At 41.1% G+C, this 25,842-nt stretch overlaps 1 protein-coding gene and 1 long non-coding RNA gene across 2 annotated transcripts; both read right to left on the bottom strand.

Annotated features, from left to right (window-relative positions):
* Positions 1 to 625: 625 nt before the first annotated feature.
* On the bottom strand, positions 626 to 16,535 carry LOC128632671 (plexin-C1-like). The gene is made up of 10 exons (XM_053679393.1): positions 15,475 to 16,535; positions 13,911 to 14,039; positions 13,347 to 13,481; positions 12,947 to 13,047; positions 10,031 to 10,139; positions 9,777 to 9,930; positions 9,530 to 9,634; positions 9,263 to 9,356; positions 3,373 to 3,411; positions 626 to 1,392 (listed from the first exon to the last, which is right to left on the bottom strand). Exons 1-8 carry the CDS (start codon positions 16,390 to 16,392, stop codon positions 9,307 to 9,309), a joined length of 1,701 nt encoding a protein of 566 aa, XP_053535368.1. The 5' UTR covers positions 16,393 to 16,535; the 3' UTR covers positions 626 to 1,392; positions 3,373 to 3,411; positions 9,263 to 9,306.
* Positions 16,536 to 21,909: 5,374 nt separating this feature from the next.
* On the bottom strand, positions 21,910 to 23,598 carry LOC128632670 (uncharacterized). The gene is made up of 4 exons (XR_008396197.1): positions 23,254 to 23,598; positions 22,778 to 23,094; positions 22,097 to 22,192; positions 21,910 to 22,006 (listed from the first exon to the last, which is right to left on the bottom strand). It is a non-coding gene; the product is annotated as an uncharacterized LOC128632670 (long non-coding RNA).
* Between the last annotated feature and the right edge of the window lie 2,244 nt (positions 23,599 to 25,842).

Genomic DNA, 25,842 nt, shown 5'->3' with positions numbered 1-25,842 from the left:
GCTGCGATTCTGATGCGCAGTGCTGCGATTCTGATGCGCAGTGCTGCGATTCTGATGCGCAGTGCTGCGATTCTGATGCGCAGTGCTGCGATTCTGATGCGCAGTGCTGCGATTCTGATGCGCAGTAGTCATTCTTTAGTTCACTACTATTTCTAATTTAACTAAATAAATGTCTTCTGTTTTGTTCAAATTCAGTATTGATGCTGCAAGGGATGATGGCACTCTTGGAAGACCGGTTAGTGATGACCACGTTAACCCCAACTGCAAAATGAAGAGAATCATCATGAAAGGAAAGCCACATTTGTGCCTTTTTGCTTTAAGAGACATAACACCTGGAGAGGAGATCAGATATAATCATGGAGATGCTGATTGTCCTTGGAAGAGTAAAGTAAGAATGTTACTTCTTGTAGTAATCGTGGATAATTAGATGCCAAGTAAGATAAGATAAGATGATACTTTATTAATCCCTAGATGGAGAAATTAGGGTGTCACAGCAGCAGCCAAGAAAGAAGAGTTAAGAGATAGTAAGTAGAACAGTACAGGGATATATACAGTGAGGGAAAGAAGTATTTGATCCCCTGCTGATTTTGTACGTTTGCCCACTGACAAAGAAATGATCGGTCTATAATTTTAATGGTAGATTTATTTGAACAGTGAGAGACAGAATAACAACAAGAAAATCCAGAAAAACGCATGTCAAAAATGTTATTAATTGATTTGCATTTTAATGAGGGAAATAAGTATTTGACCCCTCTGCAAAACATGACTTAGTACTTGGTGGAAAAACCCTTGTTGGCAATCACAGGGGTCAGACGTTTCTTGTAGTTGGCCACCAGGTCTGCACACATCTCAGGAGGGATTTTGTCCCACTCCTCTTTGCAGATCTTCTCCAAGTCATTAAGGTTTCGAGGCTGACGTTTGGCAACTCGAACCTTCAGCTCCCTCCAGATTTTCTATGGGATTAAGGTCTGGAGACTGGCTAGGCCACTCCAGGACCTTAATGTGCTTCTTCTTGAGCCACTCCTTTGTTGCCTTGGCCGTGTGTTTTGGGTCATTGTCATGCTGGAATACCCATCCACGACCCATTTTAATGCCCTGGCTGAGGGAAGGAGGGAAGGATATATATATATTGTGAGGGATTAGCCCGGGGAAGGGCAGTGTACAGACCCACAGGAGAGAGAAGGATGTTCGCAAACGGTGGTTTATTGTGGCTAGGGTGAGGTGAATGGGTTATAAGTGGATGAGTGCGGGGTTTTGTGGAGGCGTGACGGCCAGCGGAGTCTACTCGTGGCGGAGGCGGGATTCCCGAGGCGGGGCGGGGGTTTTCCCAGGCCGGCGTCCTCCATATGTGCGACTCTCACTATCCGGCGGTCTCGTCCGCTCTTGTACCTCCTGGAGAGAGAGAGGGAGAGAGAGAGAGAGAGAGAGATTAGCATGGGGCGTGAGGTTACCGTCGTGATCGGAGATTGCGAATCGCTGCAAACACGCACGGAGTCCGTCTTGACGCTACGATATTCTCTTCCGCTCTAAAGTCTACTCACCCCTGTTAAAATTGCACGTATTTGTGATGGAAACAATTGAAACTAAGATAAATCTGGAACATTTTAGGGAAAATTAGGAAAAATATAAAACATACAATACCCTGGTTATTAAGTGTATTTATTAATAGTAAGTGTGAACATCCGTTTATAATTGTGGATGTGGCTGTGTTCAGAATGAAACAATCACATTTGATCTCATATTCAAAAGTAATTATCATATAGCTGTCATCAGTGAAATTATTCTGATTAACCCTAAATAAAGTTCAGCTGTTTCTGTAGGATTTTCTTCACATCTTCTTGGTTTCCTCTCACTGCTGAAGCCATGGTCTGCGAAGAGCTTACATTGCATGCATGGTATCTAACTTGTAGAAAGGAATCCATCAGGAGAGGGGTATAAAAGAATTCCCAAACATTAAATGTATAATGGAACACTGCGAAGGCCATTGTCAAGAAACAGTGAAAATGCAGTACACTGACATCAAGAACAGGACGTCCTTCCAAGATTTACAAAAGGAAAAGACAAAAACTTATCAGGGAGGCTGCCAAAAGACCTACAGCAACATTAAAGGAGCTGCAGGAATATTTGACAGGTACTGATTACTCTCTGCAGGTGACAACAATCTCTTGTATTCTTCACATGTCTGGGCTATGGCGTAGGGTGGATAGACAGAAGACCTTTATCAAAAAAACATCCAAACCCAACTGAATCACTCCAAATCATGTGTTTTGGTCTTAGGAGACCAATTCCAAAAGGTATAATAATACCATTAAAAGAACACCTTACCCACAGTGAAGCATGGTGGTGGAAGCATCATGCATTAGGGCTGTTTTTCCCACCAGACCTGGGGCTTTTATCAAGATGGAGGGAATCAAGAATAGCTACAAATACCAAATTATAGTGCAAAACCTTCAGGTGTCTGCTTGTAATCTGAAGATGAAAAGGAATTTTACCTTTCACTACGACAATGACCCAAAGGATACATCCAAATCAACAAAAGAATGGCTTAACCAACAGAAAATCAAAGTTTTTGAATGACCTAGCCAGACCCCAGACCTGAATCCAACTAGAAATCTGTGGGGTGACCTGAAGTGGGCTGTGCACAGAGAAAAGCCCTCACAATCTGATGAATCTAGAATGCTTTTGCAAGAAAGAGTGGGAAAATATTGCCAAGTCAAGATGTGCCACACTGATAGACCCAAAAGACTGAGTGTAATAAAATAATATTCATTTAGGGGTGTGCACACTTATGCAACCAAGTTATTGGTTTGTAATTTTTCCTATTTTTCCCTAAAATGTTTCTGATTGTTTTTCACTTTATTATTATATGTTGTAATTTCACATTGAGGGTGGAAAAAGTTCTGACATCATTTATCTTGCCATTTTAACAGGGGTGTGTAAATTGTTTATATCCAGTGTATGAATGGAAAACTATTTCACATGACACTGCAAAAAGCCATGCCGATCAATATCAAATTTGAATTAAAATATTAAAAAACTATCAAATACTAAAGGCATAAATCAAGATATTGTGCTCCTTTCCAAAAGTATAAATGTTTTGTGAAAGTAGGCTGGCTATTCATTTAGAAATAAAATATTAATATTTTAATATTAATTATATATATATATATATATATATATATATATATATATATATATATATATATATATATATATATATATATATATATATATATAAAATTATATTTTAAAATATAAATATTTAAAAGGTCTGATGAACACAAATCCAATTCCTCTTTCACACCTCTTAACTTCCCTAACAGAAATCTTCTTTCTGTTAATGCTGTGCGATCAGATCCATATATCACTCACCATGTTGTTTTTCTCAGAGGAAGACTGCTTGCAAATGTCCTGCATAGGGGATGGAAACGCATTTTAATGTTTAATCGTTTCATTATTATACTTATCCAATTCAAACTCCAAATGCCAAATTACATTTTTAAAACAGAACATTGTGTTAAAATACGTCATGATTAACTGAAAAAAGGTAGAAGAAGAAGAAACATTACTTCATTTGGAACGTCTTCAAATACAGATGTATAATTTTTAAACTAATTATCAACCATATTCAGAGTTGGCAACTTAAGCCCAAATGTTAAATAAATATATTAAAACTGGAAAAATAAAAACAGACTAATAGGTTGACTTCATATAAATGAGAAAGTGAAATTTATATACATCATTGAAATAGGAGCCTAGTGTGCTGCCAATATACAGAGATCAGCCATAACATTAAAACCAGTTGCCTAATATTGTGTAGGTCCCCCTTGTGCCACCAAAATAGCTCTGACCCATCAAGGCATGGACTCTACAAGACCTCTAAAGGTGTGCTGTGGTATCTGTCACAAGACGTTAGCAACAGATACTTTACGTCCTGTAAATTGCGAGATGGGGCTTACATGGATTAGACTTGTTTGTACAGTAAATCCCACAGATGCTCGATCAGACTGAGAACCGTGGACTTTGGAGGCCAAGTCTACACCTTGGACTCTTTCATGGTCCTCAAACCATTCCTGAACAAATTTTGCAGTTTTTCAGCACGCATTATCCTGCTGAAAGAAGCCACTGCAATTATGGAATACCGTTGCTTGGTCTGTGTCAAAGTAACATCTACATGAATGCCAGGACCCAAGGTTTCCCAGCAGAACGCACATGAACCTGGCCATCCATATGATGCAAAATAAAATGTGATTCATCAGACCAGACCACCTTATTCCATTGCTCCATGGTCCAGTTCTGATGCTCACGTGCCCATTGTAGGTGCTTTTGGCAGTGGACAGGGGTCAGTATGGACACTCTGACCGGTCTGCAGCTAGGCAGCCCCATACACAGCAAGCTGTGGTGCACTGTGTGTTCTCACAACTTTCTATCACAGCCAGCATGACCTTTTTCAGTAAGTTGGGCTACAGGAGCTCTTCTGTGGGACTGAAACAAACGAGTTAGCCTTCGCTCCCCATGCAGATCAATGAGCCTTGGCCACCCATGATCCTGTCACTGGTTCTCCAGTTGTCCTTCCTTGGACCATTTTTGGTAGGTACTAACCACTGCACACCAGGAACACCTCAAAGACCTGTCGCTTTGGAGATGCACTGACCCAGTCATTTGGCCATCACAATTTGGCCCTGGTCAAAGTCACTCAGATCCTTATGATTGGCCATTTTTCCTGCTTCCAACATATTAACTTCGAGAACTGACTGTTAACTTGCTGCCTAATATACATCACCCTTTGCCAGATGCCATTGTAATGAGAAAATCAATGTTACTCACTTCATCTGTCAGTGGTTTTAATGTTATGGCTGATTGATGTTATGCTGCATGAAGAGAAGGTGAATTATTTGCCTTTGCCTAAGGGTCCAGGAGTGATTGGCTAGGTTTTTTTTGTTTCGCTTTGTTTTTTAAACGGCCATATTTCTATAGCCCAGTGGTCCAGATTGGGCCATAAACATGTTATTAACTTGTGAGTTGCTGAGTTATTTGCCATGAGTTCACATGTCTGATTTATTTTTGCAGATTTCAAGTTATTACACCAAAGCAGACCAGCAGCTGCTCCAACTTACGCCACTGGCCGAGCAGTGGACGTAAGTACAGAAAAAAGTTACTGGACACAGCAGGTGCATTCTCTCTTGTTCCAGTGTGGGGAATGGAGGAGGGCAGAAAGCCTGCAACACCACAGGGTGGGCAGCCAATCTAGGCACTTTAGGAATATAATCTGGCATAGGATACAGTAAGGCCTTGGCTAATCCAGGGGCAAAGTCAAGGCAGGAAGGGGCAACAGAGAGAGCTTGTAGATCACCTACTCACTTGAGAGATGTTAAGGCCCGCAAAAGAGCTACCTTTAGAGTCAGAAGCTTCTAAGACGCTGACTCTAAGGGCTCAAATGGGGCCCCTGACGGACCTTCCAGGACCACAGAAAGGTCCCAGGAAGGTATGCCTGGCCTGCAGATGGGCCTAAGCCGCCTGACACCATGCATGAACCTCGAAGTTAGAGGATGTTGCCCCACAGAGGTTCCATCAACAGGGGCATGGCTGGCCGAAATGCGGCCATGTAAACCCTGATTGTAGAAGGAGCCCACCCCACTGAGAAATGTTCTTGTTAGAACTCCAGGACTGTAGCTATTGCACAGTTCAGTGGGTCTACAGTGGATCCCTGTGGATGGGAATCTCCCAAGGAGTGCCATCTAGCAGGGCTAGAACTTGTGGGAACAGAGCGATGGGGGGGGGGGGGGGGGGGGGCGTACAGATGTGACCTTGGCCAAATGTGCACCATGGCGTCCAGCCCTAACTGTGCAGGAGGAGTGAGGACATCCTGTTCCCCTGCCTCAACAGGATGTCTGCCCCATATTCCCAGAATGTACATTGCACTCTCTGACAAACTTTCCTTCTGCCCAGAGAACAATTAGTTGCGCCTGCCTGAACAGGGGGCACGGACATAATCCTCCCCGGTGGTCAATATATGAGACCGGTGTGTTGTCTGTAAACACATGGTGACCTCTCAATGAGGAAGAAGGAATTTCAGTTATTGAAATATGGCCCACATTTCTAGGCAATTTATATGCCGCTCCAGATGAGGGCAGCACCAGAGACCGTGAGCTGGACAGCTCTAAGACTGCGCTCCAGCCCGTGAGGGAGGTGTCTGTCATTACCTTCTTGCACTAAGGAGACATCCCTAGAGTGTGACCCAAGGCTAGAATCCGGGGACACTCAACCTTGGACAAAACCCCAACTTCTCAGCCACCACTGAACGGTCTCCTGTGCAATAGGCCCATAAGCACCAATAGTCTCCCAAGATCCAACTTTATCTTGCTCAATGTTGATAGGATTGACCCTACGCATGTTGGGGATAGAAATGCCCTCATCATAGTAGAATCCTTATAACCCCCAGAAAAGTTGTCCACTGCACTGGGGAAAGCATATTTTTCTGAGGTTCCACCCAAGCCCCAAGCTCTTCATGTGGGCGAGAACAACATCTCGATGTTGAACTGCCAGTTTCCTGGATCGTGCTAGAATTAACCAGTCGTCCAGGTAGTTTAGTACACAGATGCCCTGGAGTCACAGTGGAGCCAGAGTGACATCCATGCACTTTGTGAAGGTGCGAGGGGATAAAGATAGCAATATTTCTATGTGGAAATATGCACCTTTTAGCTCTATCGTCACAAACCAGTCCTCAAACTGAATCTGTGGAATGTTAAGTTTGGGCATCAGCATCTTGAACCTGTATGTCTGAAGAGTACAGTTCAGATGACGCAGATCTAAAACTGGCCGCATACTCCTATTTTTTGAGGACCAGGAAATAACGGCTGTAAAAACCTCCCTCCCTCAGGGAATGGGGTACATGTTCTATGGCCCCATTGTCCAAGAGGGATCTTACTTCCTGTGCTTGCGTCGGGCTCTGGTCTGTGCTGACTACTGTGGTGAGCACACCTCTGAACCGGGGGGGGCAAGCTATAAAATGGACCCGGGAAACCTTTTCTACAGTAGACAGAACCCATGGAGACACATTTTGCAATAGCTTCCATGCTGCCAGATGGTCTTTTAGTGACGTTAACTAGTCCACATTCTATTGGAGAGAAAGCATCAGATTTTAGTTGCCCTGTGACAGCTTGCTGACCACAGAACACTGAAAACTTGGGACCGTTTTGGTTAGAGGAGGCCCTACAGTAGCACTGAGGGCTAACTGCCCTAACAACCTCATGTCCCCTGATACGTCCCTCCACGGCCCCTCAGGACCGCTCTTCTTTGCCTGCTTGGCCTTTATGACCATTCTCAGATCAGGCCTAGTAGCAGGCCACGACCGTGGCTGCCCGGTTCCCCTTGTTGTCTGCGGGGGTTGGCGGGCTGCCATACTCGCCTTCTGGGTCTCCCTCGCACTAGTGCTGGCCCGGGCTCCACTCTTGGATGCCCGGGTGAACTCGAGACAACAGGGAAGGAACTGGCTGAATGCTGCCATATGTTGAGCTCACTCAGCAGGTCTGCTTGGTAGGCCTGCAACACTGTCATTGTCTGCAGTGACCCTCAAACAAGACTACTACTGCATAGGCCTTGCCCACCAATGCCACGGTGGCCTTACACGGTGGCTTGGATGGCAAAGCCGGCCCCCATAATTACCTGCCAACGATGGAGAGAGGTAGCTCGCAAGCACCTCCTCCACCTTCAGCATAACTAAATAGCCATGCCGTTCATTCCCCACAATGGCTGAATAATCCAACATCGTGGGATTATAAATACGGCTTATACGTGGTTTCCCCCAGAAGCCTGATATTTTGTCATGCACTTCTGGAAGAAAGGGGAGTTTCTGCAGTGTGAGGGATTTACTTTCATTGGGAGAAAAAGGCTCATCCAGCCTTAGTAATCACTTCAAACAGCTCTTTATACTCTGCTCTCAGTTTTTAGCACATCCTTCTGGTTCCTCGGAGTCAGAGAGGAATTATTACTATTATTTTTGGGTGTGTGTTTTTTCTCCCCCTTTGGCTTTCCATTGCGGAAGGAGGAGTCACGACGTGAGCTCCAAAATCCAGCGGAGAGCCGAACCCGGAAGACAGAGCAAGAGATAGAGCAGCGCTCGTCTCCGGCTCCTCTTCTAGATCCATAAGAGATCCCCCAAACCTGAGATGGCTAGCTGCCTCGGCAGTGGCTGGCCCAGATCGCGAGGCTCTGAAACCCAACTCGCTTCGGCTTCCGCCTATAAGGGCGCGAGTCGCGAGCCGAGCTGCTTAATGTAGACATTACCATGCGCAGCCTCTCGAGGCTGCCATCGCATGCTACATGACTAGACACTTCACCCAGAAAGTGTGCACTATTCCCCGTGATGAAATGGGAGCAAGCCGTAACACACTTCCTGAATTCTCTTACTCATATTTTTCTCTGTCGCTCATTCCTTTTTTTCTTCTCTTTTTTTTAGAGGGATAGAAAAGTTCTGAGATTTTGAGAAAAGATAGCAATTAAATGAAGCGTCTTTTTGTTTCTTTACACAGACAACTGACATGCAGTCTTTGCTGAAGATAATAAAGGCTGATGGCACGGTTCACAGGTGCCATATTTATATCACTTAATTACCACGTCACCTGATCATGGCAGGCCTATAAATAGGCATGATTTTACACAAGCTTCAGATGCCGGTCGCGCGTCAGGCGCTCCCCATAGTGTTATGCTAAACGCAACGTCGAAGTTCCCTTTGAAAGGGAACTGTATTGTGTGTTTTCTCAGGTTGCCTTTGTTTTATGTATGATTTCGTTTGAAGATCTAAATGTATTTAGTATGAGAAATACACAAAAACAGAAGAAATCAGGATGGGGTAAATACTTTTTCACAGCACTGTATTCTACATATGAAACTAAAACATAAAATCCATGGAGCTAATAAATCTGATTATTGAGGTACTTCTGAAACCCAAGATCAGTATAAAAAAGACAGAACAACCAACCCAGAAACAGAATCACTGAATACATATGAAAACTTCCCAATGAAACAGGAAAGGAACTATACAGAACAAACTAGACGAATGAAACCAATGATTGCGGAAAGGGTGGTGTAAGAAATTCACAAATGGGAGCAAACAATTCTCTAATAAAAAAAACTGCATGTGTTAAAAATAAAGTTAGCAAAAGCTCAACTGAAATAACCAAAAGTAATATAGAAAGTAGTGAGACGTGTGTCATGTCTCACTTGTATGCTGTATGTAGCTGAGTACATTACACAGACTCACCTGTATGTGTACATATGGTGCAGATTTAGGAGTCCAGGTACACTTCATGCCACTGTTGTTCCAATAACACCCAGCTGAGACACAGGCTGTGCACCTAAATATTAAATAGACATTAAACTATACCAGACGCCCATACCATGACTCTTGGTGTCATCCAGAATATGATATATACGGTGTCATCAAATATCTATTATATAGGCCAATAACATGTTAAAGTGACAGATGGTTGGTTACAGATATTTGGTTTTTAATAATGGATCTTCTTACTGAGCATCTGATTGTGTTTCTCTGTGATATTTGGGCAGCTCCTCAGTGTCAGGCTGTCTGTGAAGATCTGATCACTAATATTGACTGTCACTGTGACTTTGAGTCCTGGAGAAGTAGAGCAGAGTTACATATTGTTGGGCAAAATCAATTCATTTAAAAAAAAAAAAAAAAAAGGTTTTTTTTTTACTTAGCCAATAAAATGTGATATGACCCACACAATTCTGAAGAATACTGTGAAAATACTGACTATCAGAAGACAGGTCCTTTTCAGGGAAATTGCAGGAGCAGCTGGGAAAGTGTGCAACTGGGCTAGTACACAGATCCACACTTCCTGCCTTGAATGTACATGTTAAAGGAAGACTTTCTGTGGCCTCCAGGTGCAGGTATACAGTCAGATTGATCTGAGAGTGGACAACAATTAATAACATTAAAAAGAAACAAATACTGTACATTTCCATAAAAAAATAAGAGTTTTTTCCTATTTCATTCAATAACATTTACCTCTCCAGGGATCAAAGAAATAACCTGAAAGGAAATCAGCTCTTTCTGAAAAGAATCTTTAGCAATGGAGATCCAAGATGGTGCTGTACACTCCTTCTGCAAACAGCATCTAGAGTGAACAAAAATGAGGGGACAAAAAGAAATGCCTAATGTCAGAGGGCTGCTTTGTTGAACACATAACCACTAAAACCCGTGGATAACACGAATAAGCAAGTGGTTTGAGAAGTCTGGTCATGTTTGAAGGAATATATATATATATATCAGAACTCACAGTATGTTTTCTCTCACAGTGTGATGGATTTCCCTCACTCTGTGTGCCGGAGCATGTGCCGAGTATGAACTGCCCGAAGCGCAACAGCATGCAGTTCCGGGTCAACAGTGATTTTGTTTACTTTTGACAATTGTGGGTTTTTTTGTTTGTTTCTGTCCTGTCTCCGCCCTTGTTATGCATTGGTTCCTCCCTAATGTCTCAGCTGTTATTGTTTCCACCTTTGGTTACATTTATCATTTAAACCCCTCATGTTTCTTTGTTCAGTGCAAAGTATTGTGTGTTTCTGTGTGTTTTTCACCTGACCCATACCGAGCCCTTGATCCTAGTTCCTCGTTAAAGGGATTTTGTCCTGTTTTGTCCTCGTATTTCTCGATTTTTGTCTAAGCCCTGTTTATGCCGTTTTGCCAATTTGACTCCTCACTTGCTTTTTGACTATGTTTTTGCCTTTCGATTTGGAATTGTCGTGCACAGTAGATTAGTGGTTAGCAGGGCTCTACAGTGCGACCATTTCAGTAGCATTTGCAATTTTGTGCGACTGTGGAAAAATATATAGACATTGCGAGTGACCTGTTTAAAGTTGAATAATAAAATCAGAATAAAAACTACAACTCCAAAATGCATCTACACCGTGCAACAATTTTCAGACTGCTTTTCATCACCTCAGTCAAACAAACAAAGAAGCCATTATGATGACAAGAGTAACACTGAACATCATTTGCTTCTCTCAACTTGCTGATCTCATAAACCGCCATCTTTTATTGACACAATATTATCAGCAGACATGGCAACAATTTACTGGGGGACCAATCTAAAAGGAACAACTGATGAACAAAAAATAATAAAATCTAAAGACAGAAAATGTGCTTAGTTATAAATAAATCAGTTAATATAAAAAATAGATATTATAATTAATTCATAAAATATAAATAAAATGACAAATGAAATAATGTTTAATTACTATGGGTTGCATTTAATATCAGTTTGACATTAAGCTTAGTAAGCTATTTCCTTAGAAGGCTATTAGCCTTCATTTTTGTGTTAGTTACTTTTAATTAGGACTCTTTATTGTTTAAGATATTTAAAAATAAATATTTTATGCTTGTTTATTTATCAATTACCCAACAGTATTTCTCATTGCTATTATTTTAATTCAAATAACAGTGACCATGAGCAGAGAGCTTACATTTAACTGTTTATGACCTCCTGATTAAAGCTTAAACGAAAAAAGATTGGCATCTCGATCGGTATCAGCTGTAAAAATCCTGATCGGAGCATCCCTAATGAACACCATTAACCTAAAGCGCTTTGCATCTGACGGGTAAATTAACTCATCCAATCACATCCTATATGAGATTATTCAGATATATACACAATATACACAGAGCGGTTCGAGAACTGACTCCAGCCCAGAACCATGACAGTGGAAAATGTCTAATAGTGTAGCTTTAAATATATTTAAGAGGAGCAGACTTCAAAGAGTGAACACTGAGGTTTTTTGTATTTGTTTACAAGATGAAACAGGTTAATGGTTGTTGTTTTTTTGCATACAGCAAATTAACTGTAAAATTAACTGAAAATATTCAATTTAGTTTATAGAAGGTAAATGAATTTGTCATGGCTCACGCTATGTTCTTAAATTCTGTCATAATTGACCAGCTCAAGTTCTCTCATGCCTACTTGTGTGTTATATTGTAGCACATTAACATTAGCATCTCTAAAAAAAAACCCTGAACTTCAACCGTAAAAATAATTGTTACTGTAGAGACCTGGTTAGCACATTCCCCTCACACCTCCTGGGCTGGGGGTTCAATTCCAAAAACGCAGCCCTGTGTGTGTGTGTGCATGTTCTCCCCATGCTGCAGGGATTTCCTCTGGGTACTCCGGTTTCCTGACCAGTCCAAAAACATGCATGGTAGGCTGATTGGCATGTCCAAAGTGTCCGTAGTGTATGCATGGGTGTGTGAATGTGTATGTGATTGTGCCCTGCGATGGATTGGCACGCTGTCCACGGTGTACCCTGCCTTGTGTCTGATGCTCCCTGGGATATTCTCCAGGTTCCCGTGTATCTCCCCAGTTGTCTATCTCACTCCACTGATCATTAATGAGAGAAATAAACCCTCAAACAGACAGAAAAACAGCCTCTTTTCCACTGTTTGGTTGCATGGTTACCATAGCTGCAATGTGTAGTTCCATGCTGGTGAGAACAATTTTCTGGTGTCTATTGTGCTAATTAAAAAAGCACCAGGAAGTAGCTAAGAAAAACGACAGCAACAAAATGAAGTGACTCGTTCTGTTTATTGCTGATGGAGTGTTTGAAATCTTGTACAGCACATAATATATGCTGTAAATAATCTTAAAAACGAACTGCGCAGTTTAGGTAAAAACTGCATGAATGTACAGATGTTCCTAATAAAGTGGACAGTGAGTGTATTTCAGTCTGTAAGATATGTGCTGTTACTACAGACAATTACACTGCATCAGGTTGGTGATGCACGAGCATATAAGGCAGTAAGAGCTAACTAATGAAAGAAAGCTGAAAAAAAGGCATTGGTTGCTGGAAGAGTTAATGAACTGAATATAGAACTGAACAATGAACATAAACATTTCATTAGTGAGAGATGTAAAAGAGTTGGTTAGAAGGTTACCTTTTTGTGACCCCACACCATCCACAGAAAGGGTCCATGCTGCCAATGCAGTCTCTTAAAGTGCCATACATACCACACTGAGTCACTGCAACACGTTTAATCTACAACATACACACACACACACACACACACACACACACACACACACACACACACACACACACACACACACACAAACACTATTAAGCTATGGCATTAATTGCTATTATTTGTCTTATTGCTATTAGGAGTTAACCATTTGTTTAAACTGCTGAAGTGAACTGGCTGATTCTTAACTTTGAGCACTGCCTCTTAAATCATTTGGCATAAATAATGAATAGAGTTGGTCACTTGTCTCAATTTCATCCTAAAAATCCATGTGTGCAGGCACAGCTTTAACTTCAGACCAGCTAAAACTCACCTGATTTCTCAAAGCTATGTAGATGTAATTATGATCCACTGGGTCAAAGTACATTCTGGGAAACACCATCCTGTCATCATCAGATCTGTATAGTACTTTTGCACAGCCAGACCTGTAATCTGTGTCCAGTACAAGCTGTCATATGACACAAAACAAGGCTTGGAATCATTATGTGGAGTTTCAACACAATGCATGGCCTTCACAGCCACTGTAAAGATTTATTTACCAGCTTCTCATATAGAGAGGAAAAGTGTGTACATATCATAGTAGATAGATGTAGACATAGGCAAACTTGTATTAGAATTAATAATAATAAAAATACATGAAGAAAAAGAAAAAGTGTGCTGTCTTCACTGTGTTTATAAATATACTGTTGTTGTACATAACATAAGAAACATTCTTTTTGCATTGTCTTCAATCTTCAAAAACATATCTAGTACATGTGCTCGCACAATAATAGTCTGCAAGTGTTGTCTGGCTGACTGTGCGTACAGGGTTTGGGTGTACCATTTACCATGAAATATAGAGAGAGAGAGCGAGAGAGAGAGCGAGAGAGAATCAGACCTTTATCAGTTGGCCATTTGCAGTTCCGATGTACAGCACAGTCCAAGACCCTTTAATTTTCGCTGCCACAGATGTCATTGAATTGTGTTTGAATACCACAGCAAGGGGATCTACAACAGCCTCGATATTCTACAGGAACAAGACAAATGGTTATCAGTAGAAACCAGGCTTGGGGAGTAACGGAGTACATGTAACGACGTTACGTAATCAGGATACAAAAAAACAGTTACAGTTATGTCAGGAAACAAATTAATCAGATTACAGGTAAAAAAAAATAATAATAATAAATTTTAATGTAATTAAAAAAGGAATACTATTTGGACAGCAAATCTTTTGACGTAACACAATATATACGGAGTTGGGAGGGTTACTTTAAAAATGTATTCCATTACACTTACAAATTACTTCAAAATAATGTCATCAGTAATGTAATCCAAGTATCACAATATGAAAGTAATGTAATCTGATTATTTTTGGATTACTTCAAGGCCACATATGCAAATAAAGTCGAGAGAAAAACAATATGATCTAAAATACTTTTATTTAGAGCTTAAAACATGTTCAATATTTGGATTAGTTTTAAGAAAATAAATAAATAATGAATGCAGATTTAAATGCACTGAAAAGGACACACCATTAGCACTATTAGCATCACATAAATGTATATAAATTCGTAAATTCTTTTGAATGTCCATGAACACAAATAAAATATCAGATGCCATGAGTATACATTCTACCACTTTGTACACATTTGAATGGCCATGTGATACGAGTAATGTGATTACATGAAATTAAAATGACCTTATATGGTCATGGGTGTTGTTTCGACTCAGGACAGCTTCATTTGTTGCTATTGTCAAGCAACTGTTTAACACTGTACACAACAGTGCTTCATCTTCACTCTGAGAGTAGGATAATGGTTGAGAGGCAGGAATTTGGCCAATAGTTGCGGCAAGTCTTTTATAATCGACCAATCGGTGGGCGAGAAGGCGGGACTTAGGCCCTGTTTACACCAGTGCTTTTTGTTTTTAAAACGTATAACTTTTGCTACAGTTATGTCTACACTCCGGCCCTCGAAAACGGAGACTTTTGGAAACGTTTTAGTTTGAAAAACAGACCAAAACAAAGACTTCTGAAAACGAAGAAGTGGCCCGCATCAGGGACAATAATCTTTTATTTATTTATTTATTTATTTATTTATTTATTTATTTATTTTTATTATTTTTTTTTAAAAAAAAACATTGAACATGTTTTAAGCTCTAAATAAAAGTATTTTAGATTATATTGCTTTTCACTTGACTTTATTTACATATGTGGCCTTGAAGTAATGCAAAAATAATCAGATTACATTACTTTCATATTGTGATACTTGGATTAAGTTACTGATGACATTTTTTAAAGTAATTTGTAAGTGTTATGAAATACATTTTTAAAGTAACCCTCCCAACCCTGGTAATAACATATATAACCTATATAACATATATATGTTGCTTGCATGGAGATTATAAATAGGTCTACGTTAAAATGTTTTAAGTTTTAGAGCAACTATCTAAGTGTTTCAAACCTGTGTTGATCTGGGACAGTCTGGACTGCATCTGATTTCTTCAGGAGGATTCACTGGTCTGCTGGCAGTAATGTTGTAAATAGCCAACACAGTGTTCTCAGGGTGGTCTGGACGCTCTGCAGTGAATATTCCCATCCATAAAAGAGAAGACTCCGACGAGATAAAGGCAGAGGACACAAGTTTTGGGCGAAGTTGGTCATCACAGCAGCGTAAAGTTGCAACTTTCAGAGATCTCGTCATTTCTGTTTTTTTCTGGTTGTTATCCATCTTAAAGAAAACCACTTTTTTCATTTTGCTGGTTAAATTAATGTTGGCGAAGAGGTAGGACTGAAACTGTGAAGATACCTGGAAACCGTTTACCCACTCAACACCAGGAATCTTAATGTAGGCTTCAGTTGTAGCAGAGTCTGATTTAGAAAAAATATCACCATGCTGAGTGTAGAGAGTGTTGTACAATACCACACCGGCATCGGTACACATTTTCTTTTCATCATTATTCTCTCTCCCCACCAACATGTATGTGCCATTACTGTCGCCTGGATAATCGACAAGGAACGCAACGGATGATTCGTTCACAAGCGGTCCAACCGGCAAGTTCTCCATGTAGATAGTTCGTGTTATATCATTTATATCCAGGACCTCGCAGTGTCCGCAGTTCAAAGTGCCGCATGTGATCAGAGTTCCGTTCGCCTCGAAAGGCAACAAGATGTTCACTGCGTTCTGGTCCGTGGTGTTTGATATGACTTTAATCTTCTCCACTTCGAGATCGTGCCGCATTTGGTGGAGCTGAGAGTCGGTAACAACAAACACCTTACCGTTTCCCACAGCAAAGTGTCTGATCACATCGTTAAAGTTGTACTCAGACGTGCAAATTGCTCCTTTAAAGAGAATAAATATCCCGAGTAAAAGCGTCCTCATGGTGTCCGTACACGTGGGGGCTGAATCCCGGAGCCTTCAGCCTTTTAGACAGATGAACTCTGGAGCCTGTGTCTGCTCACTGAAAGTGAATAAAAGTGACGGCTTCCGCGTAAAGAATGTTTGCAACACATCCTGTCACCAGCTGAAAGCCGCACAGCTGTTAAAATGCACAGCTGTAATGTGTCAATCGCTTTTTATTTATAGGCTAGATAAAGATGGTTATCTGACCGCATTGTTGTTCACTGATCAACTTCAGCACCTTCAGTACCATCAGGTAATTTAGATTTATGCCACTGATATGAAACTTTTAGATTAAAACGGGATTGTTCATGGTTTAGTGCTGCGCCCCAGTGGTGTTATTCACACACAAAGGGGACTGGGTGAATTCAGATATATTAGAATAGCAGATAAACTGAATAATTTGCAGTGGAAATGCTCTCTTTTTGTCTGTATGGAGTTGTGAATGAGGACTTTATGAATATTAACATTTGATGAACACCTGGTATAAATGGTGGGACTCTGCACCACTGCCCCTGTGGACGAGCCGCCACTGTTTGCACTGATCCACTGATTTTTCTAGCTACTTCACTCTCTAATATTGACTTAATTCTGAACTTCAGCACTCTCATTTCTAACACTCAATACACACTGTTAACCCTTACTGTAGTTTGTACGGTAAACAACTGTAAAAATGGCCAGTAAATTATTGTATATATAATTATACACTAGTTTTTCTACACACCCAATATTAGAGCATAGTCTCAGTCTGTCATTCTCTCTCTCTCTCTCTCTCTCTCTCTCTCTCTCTCTCTCACACACACACACACACACACACACACACACACACACACACACACACACACACACACACACGTGTGGCATGAACTCTGATATACAGAAACCCAAACCAAAAAAAAATTCCGTGAAAGAAAATCATACCTAATCATACCTAACGTTGCGCTGTCACTAAATTTGATCTGTTTTTACAAACATCCGTGACTAGCTTGTAGCCCATAGCCCGCTAGCATCACCTACCGCTAGCCTTGTTTACGTTCCTTATTTCTCATTTACCGCTGTTTTGTTTAAAAAACAAATATGTCTGCTGTCTCTCCGGTTTTGAGTGCAGATGAGGACTCGCTTGAGCTTCACATGGTGCGGCTGGAACTGGAGGATGTGGAGAAGCAGATCCGCGGCCTACTCGACAAGCAGGCCCAGCTGCTGGAGCGACAAACTGCGCTGGAAACATCTTGTGCCTCTGCCCACATATCCAAGGTAAGCACACAGCGTGCTATTTCCACTCACAGGCCCTCTACGCCGTGTGTTTCTCTGTGCAGGGACCGTGCACCTAGGACTTTCCCAGCCGTGGTCGCCAACACACCTCGGGCCTTGGGTGAACCAGCGGCGGAAGGCGCGGGCTGGACCTCAGGTGAGGAGCTCGCCACCTCTGGTGTTCGAGATTCCGACCAGACCTAACGCTGTGATCGTCGGGGACTCCATTGTGCGGAACGTCCGTGTAGCCTCGTCTAAAGGTAAGGTGCACACTCTGTTTTTCTGGTGCTCATGTCCTTGATGTCGCTGCGCAGGTATCTGGAATCCTGAAGAAGGACGAGTGCATTGGAGCGGTTGTGCTGCACGCGGGGACGAACGACACCAGGTGCGGCAGACGGAGGTTCTGAAGAGGCACTTCTCCAGCCTGATCGAGACGGTACGAGGCAGATCACCCACCGCAAAGATCATCGTCTCTGGACCTCTTCCCACATACAGACGTGGAGCAGGAAAGTTCACTAGACTTCTAGCTTTAAATGTTTGGTTAGTCTCTTGGTGTAATGAGCAGAATCTGATGTTTGTCAATAACTGGAATCTGTTCTGGGAGCGTCCTAGGTTGTTTCGTCCTGATGGCCTGCACCCCAGCAGCCTCAGAGCGGAACTGCTGTCTGACAACATCTCCAAGGCGCTACACTCCAAGTGACTGTCTACCATAAGCACATCTTCCAACAATAACGACATTCAATATAATCAATGTTCAATTAAAAATCCGGGCCCGGTAATACATACTATAGAGACTGTGTCTGTTCCCCGAGCTATATAAATATATAGAAAATCTCAGAAAATCTGTCTTCGTAACCTAATTAACCTAAAATTAAATCATACTGAATGCACATCCAGCACCTTTAATCTGAAACTAGGACTATTAAACATTAGATCTCTTGCGTCTAAGGCTCTTATTGTAACAAAATCATTACTGATCAGGAATGTAATTTAATGTGTTTAACGGAAATTCGGATTAAACCAAACGAGTACATAGCATTAAATGACGCCAGTCCTCCTGGATACAGTTATGTACATCAGCCTCATTCAACTGGTAGAGGAGGAGGTGTTGGTCTCATCTATAGTAAAAACCTAAGCATAAATTTAATTCTTTTGAAATTCTTTATACCAGTATAAGTTTTTTTTTGTGGCTACATAAGTAAATTCCTCTATTATTTACAGGCCCCCAGGGCCATATACTGAATTTCTTAGTGAATTTGCAGACTTTGTCTCAAACCTGGTTGTGTCTGTAGATAAAGCATTAATCGTCAGAGACTTTAATATTCACTTTGATAACCCAGAAGACCCTCTGAGAACAGCGGTTGTGTCCATCTTAGATTCAGTAGGGATTAATCAGAACGCAATCGGGCCTACTCATAATGGTGGTCACACTCTTGACCTCATACTAACATACGGACTATGTATAGAAAATATTATCATTTTTCCGCAGTCTGAAGTTGTCTCAGACCATTATCTTATCTCGTTCATAATACGTATTGATCATAATATTTCCACCTCTTCTCGCTACCGCGTAAAACGTACTTTCACATCAGCTACTGCACCGAGCTTCATCAATAACCTTGCACAGACATCAGTTAGATTTGGATCACCGCCAGATCCGATAGAACTCAATCAGGCAACTGAAAGCTTGGAGTCAACACTCCGCTACATGCTAGATAGAGTGGCTCCACTCAAAAGGAAAATAATTAGAGAGAAAAAATTAGCACCCTGGTATAACGATCAAACGCGAACCTTAAAACAGACAACTCGGCAATTAGAACGTAAACGGCGTCAAACCAAACTGGTGATATTTCAAACAGCATGGAAGGAGAGCCTACTGAAATATAGGAAATCTCTTGGCGATGCTAGAAAAATCTATTTCTCCACCTTAATAAAAGACAACAAAAACAATTCTAGATTCCTTTTCAACACAGTAGCAAAATTAACTAGGAATAAAACCACTACAGAGAGAAACAATTACATAGCAGTGAAGATTTCATGACATTTTTCATTGATAAGGCTGAAAATATTAGACGTGAAATACAGGCCATTAAACTAAAACCAGACAGTACTGTAACAAACCATTACATGACAATGTAGCAATATCAGATCAATGTTTAGAGTGTTTTGCTCCACTTAGAGAGACCAAATTCGCTACATTAATCTCTTCAGCCAATTCATCAACTTGCATACTAGATCCCGTACCTACATGTTTCTTTAAACAGATTTGTCCAGGAGTAATTGAACCACTTTTAAATATAATCAACTCTTCCCTAAGCACTGGCTATGTACCTAAATCACTTAAATTAGCAGTTATTATTATTATTATTATTAAAACCTGATCTTGACCCGTCTCAATTGTCCAGCTATAGACCAATATCAAATCTCCCCTTCATCTCTAAGATTTTAGAAAATGTAGACAGCAGCTATGCTCGTACTTGGATAGGAATAACATTCATGAAATGTATCAGTCACGATTTAGACCTCATCATAGCACAGAGACAGTGTTAGTTAAATTAGTAAATGACCTTCTACTGACCTCTGATCAGGGTTGTGTCTCGCTGCTTGTGTTACTCGACCATAGTGCAGCTTTTGATACTATAGATCACACTATTCTCCTTGATAGATTAGAAAATGTTGGTATTAAGGGAACAGTCCTCTCCTGGCTCAGGTCTTATCTGACCGATCTTTATCAGTTCGTAGATGTAAATGGCGATTTCTCCATGCGTACTGAGGTTACTTTTGGAGTTCCACAGGGTTCTGTTTTAGGCCCACTGCTCTTTACTTTATATAAGCTACCCTTAGGACAAATTATTCGTAAACATGGAATTAGCTTCCACTGTTATGCTGATGATACACAGTTGTATGTTTCAGCGAAGCCAGAGGACAGACATAAGCTTAGTAAAGTTGAGGATTGTGTAAAGGACATTAGACGATGGATGTTAACTAACTCCTTTTACTTAATTCTGATAAAACAAATACTTTTATTAGGCCCACGTCTAGAAGTAATCTTTCTGATCACATGGTTACTCTGGATGGTCTTTCTGTTTCATCATGTGCAGCAGTTAAAGACTTTGGAGTGATTATTGACTCCAGCCTATCATTTGATGCTCATGTAGATAATATTACTAGGATAGCCTTCTTTCATCTCAGAAATATTTCTAAAATAAGAAACATATTGTCACTACATGATGCGGAAATACTAGTTCATGCATTCGTCACCTCTAGATTAGATTACTGTAATGCCTTACTGTCTGGATGTTCCAGTAGGAATATAAATAAGCTCCAGTTAGTCCAGAATGCACCTGCTAGAGTCCTAACTAGAACTACAAGATACGACCATATCACACCGATATTATCAATACTGCATTGGCTCCCAGTAAAATCTCACATTAACTATAAAATACTTTATTAACCTATAAAGCACTAAACGGTCTTGCGCCACAATATCTAAGCGACCTTTTGGTTTTATATGATCCGCCACGCCTACTTAGATCAAAAGATGCAGGCTATCTGACGGTACCTCGAATAGTGAAGGCTACAGCAGGGGGAAGAGCTTTCTCTTATAGAGCCCCACAGTTATGGAACAGTCTTCCTATTAGTGTTCGGGACTCAGACACAGTCTCAGTGTTTAAGTCTAGGCTTAAAACGTATTTGTTTACTCAAGCCTACCCTGACTAGATTCTGTTCTACTACTTCGCAGTCATAATCTTTTTTCTCCCTCTCTCCTTTCGCCGAGCCCCACACGAATTTATGGAGATACTAGAGATCCAGATTCTTTCTGCCTCTGGATGGAGCTCAAATCTTCTCTAATTCCAGACTGCTGGGACTACGGCTGCTCCTAACGCCATACAGACTTCATATAAATCCATAATGAAATTTTTCACAAGATCTGTTGTTACCCAGATGTAAGTAGAATATGCTCTAACCTGGCACAGAGGTGAGGATGATCTGGACCAGGTGAGCAACAATGACCAAGTGGAAGAGATGCAGGTGTGCAGTATCTGCACTAAGCCCTGAGGAGTCTAAGCAGTACAATGCTGAATAGGACAGCACCAGACTCCCCCGACATACAAACACAACACATGATTCAGAGACTACAGCCAAAGAAACCACATACACTGACCTGTTAGACAGACAGGTTTAGATTCTGGACAACAATGTTACTCTAATCTGATGCTAATATACATTAATATTAATAGTGCCTAAAGTATCATTTAACAAGCTTTTCAGCTCACCACTAAGTGGAACATGTCCACATCCAGAATGCAGGGGGAACTTTCCATCTGGGGAGCAAGAACAAGTGCTGCACGGAGCACGCGCACAGACACAGAGAGTTAAAGAACTAAAAAACTACAAGTGAGAGAAAAATAAATAAATAATGAAATAAATATACCTGCCAACAGTCGCATGAAGTGATTTTGCACAGAGGAGTGAGAGGAGACAGTCCAGCATGCAGAGCCAAACCGAGCCAGGGAACTCAAATAGTCTCCTAAACAAGGGACGTTTCATGACACTTCTATTTTTTATTATTTAGGATACAAAATATGGATAAATATCACAGGATATAGAAGGAATTAGAACTGAGGAAGGATAACATAATACCTGCAGATATTTGTGATTCAGAATATTTAGTAATGCTACCAAAATGAACCCGAACATAACTGAGCAATCTTCTAGATATCTTTAGAGTGCGAATGATGCTCAGAAGCTTGAGTAATGATTTGACAGATGCAGTCTATTTTCATTTATATCAGTTTATATATATATATATATATATATATATATATATATATATATATATATATATATATATATATATATATATATATATATATATATATATATATATATATATATATAAAGCTTTTATATTTAGAATTACAAGTGAAAAGCAAATCAAATCAATCATCGGAAGAATTTATTCTAGTGTACAATTAACTACTACATCCTGCAAGCAAACAGTGCTTAGTGGAGTATTTTAACAGCACTAACAATACCTCTGATACAGAATTTATTACATCTTCACACATCCCTCGAAAGAAGAATTCATTCTGGCATGATAAGTGTCACGTACCGTGGGGAATACAGAAGCAGAAGCGGGCGGCAGGTTCAGGCAGAATAATCCAGAGGGGTGAACACAGTCCATAGTCAAGAAGCAAGCGAGGGTCAGGCGATCATGCAAACAAAACAAACGGGGTAAGACAGAAATCGTGGTCGGGGACGTATGCAAAGGCCAAAGTCACTTATCGAATAAACACAGTAGAATACTGTGTTGCTTCTCGGGAAACCGAGTCCTGGCTGGGCTGAGATATGACAATAAGTTGGGTTGTCATACCTGTCTACAGGGTAAACTTTCAAACAAAGGCTTCTCCTCATCTACCAATAATCTCTCTGTACAAAATACAAGCACAGAAAAACAACAAATGCATATCATAATGTTCTTTACCAAAAAGTAAAACATTTTTACTAACTACCCATTAACACAGGTCAGTGAATATTGCAAATCTTATATATGAATTCTTAGTCTGTAAGAAATGGGTGCAGACTGACCTATAGACTGGATGGTGCAAGAACAGCTGCCCCAGCACATGATAGGCACACGGGGGTCCTGCTCATTAGGGTGCACCTTAAGGCCAACTTTATAAGTGGCGGTCCCAAATGTCATCAGCATCTCCCTTATGGAGCTTGAATAAGGGTTGCTATCAAAACACATCACAGATCAGTGTTAAAGACACGCTCAGATACGCAGTTGTGAAAGGAAACCGTGGGTATGCTTACTCTGGTGTGTGGTCCAGCCTGAAACTCTCAGGAGGAGGAGAGTCCTCCACAGTCTCTGTCTCACCAGCATCTAAAAGACAAACACCACAATATGACTGCATGTGCACGCATACACACACAAATAAGGAGCACACACGCTATATATGATGAGACTCACTTGTTGGCTTGGCTCTCTTTTGAGCAGAGTGCAAGGCTCTGATCTGCTTGTATACGTTGTATTCAGCCAATGAGCCAGACCTGGCTGCTCACTATTGCTGTAACTACAAACATGCATGCATTTTACTATTTAACCAGAGAAAATGTCAAACTCAATGGGACAACTGGCAAATTTACTGTAATAAACTGAGTCAGTGTGACTAAATATCTTGCAACAGCAGTGGATTAGCCATCTTACATAAGCAGAAATTCTATACTCTGATCTCAACATGGCAAGACATGCAATTCATCTACAGATATCAAGTCCCATCCATCCATCTTCAACCGCTTACTCCTTTTCCGGGTCATGGGGAAGCTGGAGCCTATCAAAGGGAGCATCGAGCACAAGGCGGGGTACACCCTGGACAGGGTGCCAGTCCATCGCAGGGCACACAATCACACACATATTCACACACCCATTCATACACCCATTCATACACTACGGACACGCCAATCAGCCTACCATGCATGCCTTTGGACTGGGGGAGATACCAGGGTACCGGGTAAACCGGGGTATCTGAAGGAAACCCCCGCAGCACGGGAAGAACATGCAAACTCCACACACACAGAGCCGCGGGAATCGAACCCCGACCCTGGCGGTGTGAGGCGAACGTGCTAAACACTAAGCCACCGTGCGCCCGATATCAATTCCCTTGCTATAAAATATATAAATAAATAAGAGGAATAATGGAATGGGGTATGCACTGTTACAGTGTCATTCTGTACCCTTCCATGGCATTTCATAGGCAAGTTTGCATTGGTTACAGAGCCACTACAACTAATTCGCCAATGCAATGGTTAAAATATTAAGCGGTCCGGATTCAGAGCAACTCCACTTAGAATAATCACAAGCACAAGTTTGTATGCGAGTACCTGCAGGTGGTCTCAGTGAGGGGCAGGAGAGGAATGACAGTGTTACTGCGACACTTACAGAGTGGACACAAGTACTCCCCATTCTCTACATCGTAACTGGTTTGCTCATGCAGCCACCGCGCATCCTGACTCTGGAGTGTCTCAAAGTATCTGTAAGAGAAAATAACTCGAAGATTAAGAGACCATTATTTGACAACCTGTCAAATTTCCATGAGCTTTATATGTACCATGCAATCACAGAAATGACCGAACTGGTCAGATCTATTAAGCAGTGACAAGCAAACGGATCCACTGAGCTGTTAAGCTTGACATGGATGTAGGATTGACGTGGGAACACATATACTGCTTGTAAAGCTATCCGAGGTAACATTCTTCAGGAGTGTAAACTGTTGGACAGCGCTCCCCTCCATTGAAGAACGGGAACATATGAAAAGTATTTTTGATTGGGAAGCGCACAACACATAGCAGAATCTGACGTCCTCAACAACCGAGCATTGCTGATTACCAAGCGTAACAAGTTCCATCACCTGATTTCTTTAGCTTTTGATACTCACTGCACTTACTCCTAAGGTCAGATCCGGTTAACGTTCTTTGCTTCCCCATGAGGCACAATAAGTTTACAGACTTTGAAAGTAACACTGGCTTGATCTAAGACAGTGAAAAACAGTCAAGTGCACATAGCCAGCTTTGTTTCATGCTTTGTGTCGATGATCAGCTCACTGTATTGGGTCAAAAAAAAAATCTGCAGATCGCATATTTAAGCCAAACACATCCAATTTCTATCTACATCTTATCGATCACCACACATCCATGAAGACTTTCCTGTACATCACAGATTAGGTTTTTGACTTTTCGGTCACAAAACATTCCGACTGATTGATTAATACTAGCTAATTTATTTTTAATTGTTCATATAAAGGTCATATTTTCTAGACAAACTATTTACTGTTAGCTGCTGATCTATTGCCTATATCCACAAACATTTGAAAGCAGCAAAACTTTTTATTTGGGATTAAGTAGAAGGCTGTCTAGAAGTAACATTTTGCCCAACTCCTCACCTCTGCCAGCAGTGAGAGTGCATGATGTGGCCACAGCTGCAGGTATGGGTACCAAAGGACAGGTCAGGGTGCATGAAGAGGGATCATAGCTCTCTGTAACACACATGTATCCTCCAGAAATAAGCACACTGGCTACTCAAACCTATCCAATTACTTGACTTGCACACTGTAAACCATAACCTTACCTGGATTGTGAGGGGGTCTTTTGCGGTTCTTGGACATGACGTCGTAGAGC

The sequence above is a fragment of the Ictalurus punctatus genome, unplaced genomic scaffold (genome assembly GCF_001660625.3).
Source record: "Ictalurus punctatus breed USDA103 unplaced genomic scaffold, Coco_2.0 tig00163711, whole genome shotgun sequence".
Taxonomy (NCBI): Eukaryota; Metazoa; Chordata; class Actinopteri; order Siluriformes; family Ictaluridae; genus Ictalurus; species Ictalurus punctatus.
The sequence above is the reverse complement of the archived record's forward strand: the minus strand, read 5'-3'. Positions and strand labels throughout refer to the sequence as shown.

What these genes read in the sequence shown, in the direction of transcription:
- LOC128632671 (XM_053679393.1), bottom strand. Translation starts at nt 16,392, where the DNA reads ATGAGGACGCTTTTACTCGGGATATTTATTCTCTTTAAAGGAGCAATT. An exon ending in TGGTGTGGGGTCACAAAAAG is followed by an intron (nt 10,140 to 12,946) that starts GTAACCTTCTAA and finishes TGTTCACTCTAG; the next exon opens with ATGCTGTTTGCAGAAGGAGT. An exon ending in GAAACACAATCAGATGCTCA is followed by an intron (nt 9,357 to 9,529) that starts GTAAGAAGATCC and finishes TTTAATATTTAG; the next exon opens with GTGCACAGCCTGTGTCTCAG.